This window comes from Phragmites australis, chromosome 3 (assembly GCF_958298935.1).
Source record: "Phragmites australis chromosome 3, lpPhrAust1.1, whole genome shotgun sequence".
Taxonomy (NCBI): domain Eukaryota; kingdom Viridiplantae; phylum Streptophyta; class Magnoliopsida; order Poales; family Poaceae; genus Phragmites; species Phragmites australis.
In genome coordinates, this window is record NC_084923.1 from 40350589 (window position 1) to 40361806 (window position 11218).

The 11218-nt window shown below is 43.4% G+C and overlaps 1 protein-coding gene across 1 annotated transcript; it reads left to right on the forward strand.

Moving 5' to 3' along the window:
* Positions 1–1453: 1453 nt before the first annotated feature.
* LOC133913067 (beta-glucuronosyltransferase GlcAT14B-like) lies at positions 1454–5944 on the forward strand. The gene is made up of 4 exons (XM_062356108.1): positions 1454–2182; positions 2420–2495; positions 2582–2697; positions 5015–5944. Exons 1-4 carry the CDS (start codon positions 1573–1575, stop codon positions 5545–5547), a joined length of 1335 nt encoding a protein of 444 aa, XP_062212092.1. The 5' UTR covers positions 1454–1572; the 3' UTR covers positions 5548–5944.
* Positions 5945–11218: the final 5274 nt, after the last annotated feature.

Here is an 11218-nt window from a genome sequence, read left to right on the forward strand (position 1 = left end):
GCTCGATCGTCTGGTCTGCTTGTCTGGTACAATGGCGTAATGGACCAGCCTAGCCGTGCCAATCAAAGGAGTGGGCGTAGGACGCGCCGCCCGTGACTGCAAGCCTCACAGCGGTGTAGGGCAGGTGTAGGCCTGGTCGTGCGTACATGCAATGCAGCCGTCCATGACAGCGACTAGCAATCGTCGCCTCCACCGTCCGAGCTTTCCCAGTGTTGGAAGACGTTCGATAGGATTGATGAGACCCGTTTGGAACGATATGGATTCTCCCGCGGACCAGCCTGCTCAGAGGAGTCGGTGGAGGGTTCGAGCCTCCGTTCTGCATATTTTTTCTAAGAAATTTTTAAAGAAGGCTAGTTATTGGAGGGTCTGATTAAAAAAATAAAAATGAAGAAATAAGAAAAATTAAATATAAAATATAAAAAAAGAACGATATGGATTCTCCTCCTCGTCGTCCTCGATCGTGGCGGAATTGAGCAGTCTCTTTGCGAATTTCCAGTGAAATTCCTAAGTCCGAAACAGGGGCACAACGGGCTGGCAACGGCGACAGGTTGAACGGACTTGGATCGCGCCGGTACGCACGCTGCCTTGTGCGCCGGCGGCCGGCCGTCGTCCTCTTCCTCCCGGCGGCGTGTGCGCCACGTTGGGGCCGCCCGTCTGGCCGCTCTCCGGACGAGCTGGTGCGGCGCCCGTACGGCCGGTTTGGTCGCCGCGCCGCGCCTGGTTGTTCAGTATCAAGAGCGCAGCCGGCCTCAGCAACGTAATGGCGGGCATGACGTACGCGGTGAAGCCTCAACGTCCTTCGGATGGATTGCAGATTGCACTTGCACGCACGCACGTCCAACCGGAAGCTCCTGTCATATCATGCCGTCGTGGTACTGCTCGTACTTCATGGTTCACGGGATAAACAATCGGCGAATCCTAAAGATGGGCCGGGATTCGCGCTACGACAATCTAAATGTAGCAGCTACAGCTACACCAATGCAAGTTCGGCTAGGCAGCCTCTGATTGATTGAAGAAGTTGAATCTGATAGGGATTATGTCAGATGAGATGTTATAGATGGATGGTATAAAAATGTATTTGGTTGATTATAGAATACGTAAAAAAAATTATATGATTTTTTAAGAATAGAAAACCACCTCTTTTATTTTTAAGCATCAAACAACACTAAAAAATGAGTATTGTTGAATTTCATCCGGCGATTTGAGCGTATGATGCAGTATCTAACGAAAATATACTAAGAATGGACTCGTCCGGACGATAGGACGCAGTTCAAAGAACCAAACGGGAACTTACTCCAAAGATGCGCCGGCCGATCCAGGACGGGCTCCGGTACGCAACCAAGCACATGGTTGGTTTTCAAATGTAGCAGCTACAGCTGCTGCTCTCGCTCGAACTGATTCAAATTCAACTGACAACTGCAGCGCGGCGCAGTCGCGCAGACCACTTCCTGGCTTCGTGCTCCCCCTCACTCTCACACACGTCAACGACTACCAGTCCACGCTGGCACGATCCATATAAACACCCGCGCCTTCCCGGCTTCTCGCCACTCCCGCCGACGCCAGCCTCCAACCATGGAGTCCGCCGCCGCCTCCACGCGCGCCGCCACCGTCGACCTCCGCTCGCTGCTCTCCGTCGCCGCCGGCGGCCTCTGCGCGCTCCTCCTCCTCCTCTTTGCCACCTCCCCGTTCCCGCTCCCCTCCTCCTCCTCCTTCCTCCCCTTCTCCCCTTCCCCGGCTTCGGTTTCCTCCTCCTCGCCGCGCCCCCTGCCCCCGCTCTTCGTCGAGTCCGCGCTCTCCCGCCCCGCGCCTGCTCCCGCCCGCCTCCCGCGCTTCGCCTACCTCATCTCCGGCTCCGCGGGGGAAGCCGCCATGCTGCGCCGCTGCCTCCTCGCGCTATACCACCCCAGGAACAGCTACATCCTCCACCTCGACGCGCAGGCACCCGACTCCGACCGCGCGGAGCTCGCCGCCTTCGTCGCGGCGCACCCGGTCCTCGCCGCCGCGCGCAACGTCAGGGTGATCGAGAAGGCCAATCTCGTCACCTACAGGGGACCAACCATGGTGACCACTACGCTGCACGCAGCGGCCGCGTTCCTGTGGGGCGAGGGACGCGGGCGCGGCGCCGACTGGGACTGGTTCATCAACCTCTCCGCCTCCGACTACCCGCTCGTCACGCAGGATGGTACATAATTTTCTTCTTTTAGTTCTTGGCCCCATTAGTATTCAATCACGCCTTCTTGATTTCGTATGTAGTTGTAGCTTGCTTCTCCATGTTGCAATTTGCTGAATTGCTTTTGCTCTCGGTTGCACCCAATTCCGCTGATTTTTTCTTGATTCTGTCAGCATTTGGAGCTCATCCGGGTTTTGGTTTTGCATTGATGCGTCATAAGTTGCTAACTTTGTGATGATTTCAACGCAGATTTGATGCATGTGTTCTCGAAGCTGCCGCGCGACCTCAACTTTATAGATCACACAAGCAACATGAGCTGGAAAGCGTATGTGCTCACTCATTCGATTGCAGGGCCTTTGCGTTCTCAGTTTCTTTACACATGGAATTGAGAGTATATTGTGACGTTGACAGGTTTGCAAGGGCGATGCCATTGATCATAGACCCGGGGCTCTACATGAAGACGAAGGGCGATTTGTTCTGGGTACCTGAGAAGCGGAGCTTGCCGACAGCCTTCAAGCTCTTCACTGGTATGGAATATGGATACTGCTTTCTGTTCATCCATGATAGTTGCTTGGCAGAAGAAGCAATGGAGTCATTAAGTTTTAGCACAAGCTCTTAGCTGTACGTCACGGTTCCTATATGTGTCATTTTCCCTAGCACTTGATTCCTCTATAGTTCGAATTAATCATCAGTTAGGCCATCTCCAACGGAGTCTCCAAACCTACAAATTCTAGTGCTACAGTACTAAAAATCCTCTTCAACAGATTCTCTATCCAGGGATACAGTACTGCTACAGTATTAGGGATATGGGATGTTGTAATAGTGATAGAGGATGCTGTAATAGTATTTTGAGGATGAAAATTTAAGGTAGCTGTTAGAGATAGTCTTACGTCTTTTTGAGTTGTCACTTGTCATCACTTATGGCACAAATCATGAAACTACAGTGTTACTTGTTGAGTAGCATGCAGATGGTTGTAACCCTTAATGTGCTTTAATTGTTGCGTCTTCTTTATCTCTTGGTGAGAGCATAGAAGCACCTTACTAAAAGTTTGCAACATTTTAATTTGGACCATAAGCTAGCTGGTAGGTAGCATAAAACCCTCGTTGGGATACACCAAGAAATCATGCAAAGTTGCACACACAGTATTTCTTTTAGGCTTTTTGCAGTTTCGGTTTTGAACCTTGGTGATATTACTGCGAAATGTTGAGCATCACAATCTTTTCTACTGGATTGCTTGCTCTTGTAGTCCTTTGCTGCCTGAGGACGCAGACCATAAGTTTTTGCAAGTCAGATTATATTGAGACACATGAATCCACATTTTTCCACCGGAAGAATAGCAGGCTGTCCTAGTTTTTAATGGGATTTTGCGTATCCCTTCAATATCCCAGACTAGTCCGTTCTTGGTGATTGGAGACCACGTCTTTGTTTTCCTTTTCTCTTTTTTTCAGCAAACCTACAAATGCTTCCATTGTCAAGTTTCTTCTTACTTACTGTTCGACATATTTGTGATGATGAGCAAAAATTGGGTTGGAGGAACAAGAAAATTAGGGTATAGTTTTCCATAACTTGTGGCCTTAGTTTTGCCAACACTAATTGCCTAGGGAGATGTTGGTGCCTTCATCTCAACTACAATGTTATCCGTGGAGAATTTCCTCCATTACAATATCAGTTTGTTTCTGACACGGACTTCCTTGGCCTAAGAAATGATATAGTTCATATATGGGAAAAATGCAAAACCCCCCAAAAATCACTTGGATTTTGACTTCCCCCAAAAGTTGTTTTGTTGAAAAAAAACCCCACAAAAGTTTGACTTTATTAAAAAACCTCAAAAATTTAAAAAAATAAAAAGAATCATAAAAAATTCTAAAAAAAAACTAGAGACAATTCTAAGACCTTCTGTAAAATTTGTATTAAAAATAATATCCTTTGCATCATATTTCATGGAGAGGAAGTTTGGAAAAAAAGAAAAATATGCAGCTCATTTATTAACTCATGCTATTTTAACTTTTTTTATGTCTACCATTATTTTTTCTACACAAATAATTGTTTAAGTAAACTAATAAAAATGGTTTTACTAATTTTGGGGGTGTTATGGATTAGTTATGAATTAATCTATCTGTAACACATTTACTCAATCCTGCACGTTACAATAACTATTTCAAAATTTCATTTATTTTTAGAAGATAGAGGATCATGTAAGAAGATTAAAAAAAAATTAGTTTCATGATTTTTGGATTAGTAAATAATTAACTATGCATTTAACTCGAATTAATAAATGAGCTGCATGTTTTTCTTTTTTTTCAAACTTCCTCTCCATGAAATATGATGCAAAGGATATTATTTTTGAATTTTTTTTCACAAAAGGTCTTAGAATTGTCTCTAGTTTTTTTTTAAAAAAATTTATGATTTTTTATTTTTTTTGAATTTTTGGAGATGTTTTTCAACAAAACCAAACTAGGAGGTTTGCAACAAAAACAATTTTTGGAGAGGAAAATTAAAATCCCAGTGACTTTTGGGGAGTTTTGTATTTTCCCTTGATATATTGGGTGAAATTATGGAGGTACATTTCAACAGCAAAATAGCAACATTAAAAAAATATCAGGAGAGCCACTACTTCTCCACAACCACCAAAACAAAAATATTTTTGAAAAAAACAGCTGGAATATAGGACAACAGCAACCATCTTTTACATCATGTGCATGCGAAACTTTTTTATTCCTCATATGTATATAGAAATGGTTTTTTTTAACTGTAATATAGAAATGGTTTTACGTGTCATAGATTCTTGCTCTTTTGTAATAGAGAAAGTTGGCAATCCTAATATACTCCGTACTGTCTTGCAGGCTCTGCGTGGATGATGTTGTCCAGGTCATTCGTCGAGTACCTGATCTGGGGCTGGGACAACCTCCCCCGCACCGTCCTCATGTACTACGCCAACTTCATCTCGTCGCCGGAGGGCTACTTCCACACGGTAGCCTGCAACGCCGACGAGTTCAGGAACACCACCGTGAACAGCGACCTGCACTTCATCTTCTGGGACAACCCTCCCATGCAGCACCCGCACTACCTCACCCTCGACGACTGGGACCGGATGGTCGGTAGCGAGGCCCCCTTCGCGCGCAAGTTCCTCAGGGACGACCCGGTGCTGGACAAGATCGATGCGGACATCCTGGCGCGAGGCCCCGACATGGTCGCCCCCGGAGGCTGGTGCTCGAGCGAGAAGCGGGACAATGGGAGTGATCCATGCTCGGCTGTTGGGAACGCGGCGTTCCTGCGGCCTGGTCCAGGGGCGGCGCGGCTGCAGAGGCTCATCACGTCGCTGCTGTCGGAGGAGAACTTCCGGCCGAGACAGTGCAAAGTAGAAGAGCAGAACTGAAAGGAGCTGGGCCTGGGCTACGTGCAGCATTGTTTGTGCAGGCATGAGCTACTACCGTTGGTACTCCATTCTGGCAGGCATTTCAGCATTGTACCTGACGCAATGTGGATGTGAATGCCGCTTTGTTGTTGTACAGTATATCAGAACCTCATGTATAGCGCAGAGTTGCTTGTTGGGGGCTTGGGGCGGTTCACCTGTTGTACTGGAGTTGTGATCTCACGGCAACGGCATGTGGGTGATACCTGAAGATGCATGGTACATGATGCTAGGCGCTGGGGTACTCTGGGATACATCATATACATGTAAAAGTATGTAAAGGGGACGAAAAACGTGCCCCCCATATCTATACATATATACTACGTTTTTGCTCCTTTGATCTTTCAGAAAAATATATACTACGATTTTGCTCTTTTGATCATTCGTTGATGTGCTTGCCGAGAGGTATATATAGCAAATCCTTCTTGATACGTCCGGTAGTGAAAATGAGCCGATGAGCTGAGGAAAAAGCACCGTCGCTGATGAACAATCAGGCCGTCCTTCGGTAAGGATGTCAAGTTTGGTTTCCTGGGAGAAGAGCAATCATTCGCAGCCGCTGCCGGGATAGATTCCGCCACGCGGTTCGGCGTCGGCAACCTCCTGTCCCCGAGGGAGCTGCCGCGCGCGCTCGTTGTTACAGGGAGTGTTTGGTTCGAAAACAGGTTTGCATGGGTTATTTCTGTTTTTAGGAGTGAGATCATCTAAATTGTTTGTTTGGTTAGATAGAATAAGTTAATTTTTTATTTAGTTAGAGAGATAAAAATAAATATGAGGAGAATAATTAACTCAATTATACTATTAATATCAAATAATAATAGTTTATCATACATATTTCAGTACACACTAACACTTATCAACATTAATCTTATCATACTAATTACTAATTAATAACAAAGCTCATACTAATTATCACTAATTATACTATATTTAATACAACCCTACACTAACCAATCCACTATAACACTTATAAAAAATAATATCAAAATATTAAATAATAATTAGTAATACAACATATTAATTAGCATTGTCATTTTATTAATGATTAAGATTAGATAAGTTGGATACATCCCAACAAAAAAAAGCTAGTTCACTCTACTCAACATATATGAGAAATATTTATTAAAGTGGATGACCATATCCTATCTATTCTTGAGACAAATACCTAAAAAAATGATTACCATATCTCAACCACACTTATATCCCTCCAACCAAATACACACAAAGTTATTCCACATGCCGGGTGTAGATCACGATGTGTTCGTGTCCGCGGCTACGCATCACCGGCCTGGTAGGCACTTTACCTGCAATCGTGGCCCTGCTCCAATGCACCGTGCCCTCCCATCGCGCCCACGCTATCTACAAGACCATCACGTATCGGGCTCTCAAGGGTTACGACAGTACTGTTTTTTTACATTTTCTAATATAAATATTTACAAAAATATATTTTGGATAGAAAGATTTACGAGAATAAGCATCTATCGCCCTTTAAAAATGCTGGTGGTAAGCATACTATGGTGGCACGAACAGTCTTTACTACCTTTTTATAGAGTGGTTATGCTCTTACCGTCTCCACTCTCGGGCTCAGCGCCCCTTACCGCTTCGTGAGAGAGCGGTTAGGTCATCTCTATTCAAAATCATATGAAAAAGTTATGAATATTTCTTCGAATATCGTCTGGCTAACGCTCCATCAACAATTATCCGTCCTCTCATGCAACGGTAAGAGCCTAACCATCCCATAAAAGGTCGGTAAAGCTTGCCCATGCCACCGTAATATTATTATCGCCTTCTGAAAGAGTTAGGCGGTAGGCATCTATTTTCATAAATGTTTTCATTCGAGATATATTTTTACAAATATTTATGTTAGAAAATGTAAAAATTAAATAAAAAAATCTCCGACGGTGCATCCGTGCAGGTGGGGCGGCGGCCGGTTTGACACAACACGAGGCCTAACTGTAGCCCATGGTTAGTTGGATCGCCGGTTCATGTGCTGATTACTCCTACGATGTTTGGATGTCCAGTGTCCGCCTGACATGGGCCAGTCGGACCGCCGCAACGGGCCATACGGGAGGGGTTTCACGAGATTCTTGTGGCCTGTCTGGGCCCGCTTTGCCAGTACCTTCAACCTTGTGCACGTGACTTGCAACGCGTAAGGCCTGTCGGAACGGGGATTCTCTATACAGGGTGTGTTTGTTTGCCCGAATGTTCTCAGTCTGGTTCGTACGAGCTATGTAGGCTGAGTTGAGTCAGGCTGAGTTGATGCATGAGGGTCTATTTGGTTGGCTGTATGTGGTGAGTCTGGCTGAGAAAAGATTGTGTTTGATTGCCCGCATGAGTATACATTGTATTACAAAGAAACTCATTTTTTTACCAAATAACCTAGGTTAGAAATATTTTTAGAAATTAGTACATCACAGGATAAGAATATTAGTGAATTTTTTTTATGATTTTTGAAGAATTTTAATTAGATATTGACTTAGATTTTTTAGATAAAATTAATTAAAATGGGTTGCTAGTGAGCTCTAGTTTGCTCATAAAAATGTTTATAATTTTTGGATCACTTTTATACCACTAAATAAAATCTAAAGTTAAATAAAAAATTATTATGCACAGTATTTTTTGCACCGAGCGAGCCAGCCCCGGCGCGTACGCCCGATTCCGGCGTACGCGAGGAGCCAGGCTCGCTCGATACGTTTGCACGGGCGGGTGCAGGCCAGCAACCAACCAAACACGCGCTGAGCGGATACGGTTTGTACGCGCGGATGCAAGCACGCGGAGAACCGAGCATCCAAACACGCCCATAGTGATTCTACACTATTTGACTCTTAGTTGCCTTTGCTACAGTTTTGTGACTTCCGCGATCTACATCGCGTGAGGTCCCTCCCGTTCCTGGATCTAAATTGTTCCACACCTCTGCCCCGGTTGTTCCCGTTGCCCTCTACATCCTCTTTACCACTCCCGGCTGTTGCTCCTCCTACTTCCGGCCATCCTTGTCGCTCCCTCCGTGTTCCTGGCACGACGCGCTCCGCTCAGCTGAAACAACGGTTTTTGTTTTAGAACATTCCGTTTCACTGGCTAGAAGAATGGCCTTTGGTCGTTGAAACTGATATTGCAGTTCGATCACATAGAAAAATATGGTCAGTATGTGATTTTACTGTATGCGAGTCTGACAGATGCATAGCATATGTGTATCTAACAAGACTTAGGTTCTGATTATTTTTGCAGAAAGATCCAAATCTTTGCTACCTTGTAAGTAACACAGAATATCATTCACTCTATTCCAATGCCTTTTAATGGGCTATGCACTATATCATACAAGTAGATTTTCTGCAAACGCTATGTCTGACCTAATACAAAACCAAACCGCTCAAACACATTCCGAGTATAGTTTGATTGATGTACAAAAATTCCATCCACCATATGCTTCAGCTACATGTCTAAGCAAAACTTGGTTTTACCTAAATCTTTCATTTCACATTTAAGTACGAGCTTGCTTCCTTCAATATTCATAAATCCATTCTGGGATTTGACTGGTTCAACACATATAGCGATTTCTTCAATTATACGCTATAAATATATCTATTTCTTCTATCCTGATTTGACAATGGTATTCCTTCATGTGCATTCATATCAATATTCGAATTAAGGCTCCCATAAAGATATATGATCACAATATCCATCAATTTCATTTTCAACTCCATGTTAACTGCCATTAAGATTAAATATCCAAAGGTAACATCACCTATCATAGAGGAATAGTTTTCTTCATAATCAATGTCTGGTCGTTGAGTGAAACCATGTGCCACTAGTTGTGCTTTGTACCTCATAATTTCATTCCTTTCATTCATCTTATGAACAAAAAAACTCACTTATATCTTACTGGTTTGATGTGAGGAGGTGTGCGGCATACTGGCTAAAAACTCTCTTTTGTCTAGAGACAACATTTCAACTGTTATTACCTTCTGCTAGCCTTTTCAATCTGACTTCATTCTACATTCAGCGAGCGATGCAGGCTCAGGGTCATGATCTATAACTGTAGCAATTTTATTTGCGAAGTATATATCAACTATTGTGGTTGCACTTTCAGGTGCTTCTTCATCTTGCTTTTCATTATTTCTTTCAGGTGCACTTTCAGGTGCTTCTTCATTATTTCTTTCTATGGGAGCAAGGTTCTTTAGTTTACCAGCGTCGATTTCAGCGTGCGTATTTTTCCTGGTTTCTTCCTGCGTGGAAAGATTTAAATCTGGTATGCCTATTTTCTTAGGTTACATACCATCGCCAGGTCTTAATTGGCTCCCCTTCTTTGTACTTTGGGGTCTTTTATGATCGGTTGTGATAAGCTCCTATTTTCCACTTTCGCCACACGTTTCCAGCTACTTGGGACTTGAGGAACCGAATTTTTTGTCCTTTTATTATTTTTTAGAGCTCCTAGGACAAGATGAGGGGTAGCTTCCTTTGATACTTCCACCCTCTCCGGTCCATTATGTTCAGACACATGCGACTTAGTCACGCTCTTCAAATCATAAAAATGATCAGGTATATCATTTGCTAATTTCTGCAAAATGATAGTTTTCTATACTTTATCATTTGCTTTGCTAGCGTGTGGGTCATGTGCTGCAATTCTCTCATTCTGGCAAATAATTTCCCGACATTCCTCATCCAAGGGTATATTTTCTCCCGCTAAAGACGAAAAATTATTTTCATCACATATGCAGTCAGCGAAGCGGGCCGTATGAAAGGTCCCATAGCGGTTTGTTGTGGCAGTAGTATTGGCCAATAAACCATACATCCAAATTTGTGTAAAGGGAAATTTTCAGAAATACCCTTTGCACTATTTTCATAGGTGAATGGATGTTATAGGAGGATGGTCTATAATTAATGAGAGATGTCGTATGTAAGATTGCACGTCCCTAACATTTAGCAGACAAATTACAATACTGCAACAAAGGTCTAGCAATGAATTTTGTTTCTTTTATCAGTGCTTCGGCAAGTCCGTTTTGAGTATGGATGTGCGGTACAAAATGTTCAACTTTAATTTTCATACCAGTGCAATAATCATCGAACGCTTTAGAAGTAAATTCTCCAACGTTGACCATTCTAATGGATTTCACTCGATGGTCAAGAAAAAAAATCTTGATTTGTATGATCTGCGAGATCAACTTTGCAAAGACGTGGTTGCGGATAGATAATAAACATACATACGATCACTTTGATGATGCATCTATCAATACCACAAAGTACCAGAAAGGGCCAGAAAGCTACTGAATAGTATCACAAATATCCCCTGGATTCGGTTCAGGAATATAGGGATTTCATATTGTACCTTCAAGATAGACGATCTTATTATTAATTTTCTGGTAGCACATGCAGGACATACAAAATCTTCGTGATTCGGAAAATTCTTTACATTTATGCAATGACCTTGTGAGTTAGTAATTATGTTTTTTATCGTTCTAAGACCAGGGTGACCAAATCTATCATTCAATAGGGAGAATAATTCTGCACTACGAAATACAGTCTTTAAGGTAGTAAACACTCTAGGTGCTTTAATGCGAGTGTAGTAAAAGTCACTGCTCATGGAGGGAAGTTGTTTTCTAGTATTCTCACGTCACCATCACGCTTAGTGATGAGCAGGTAC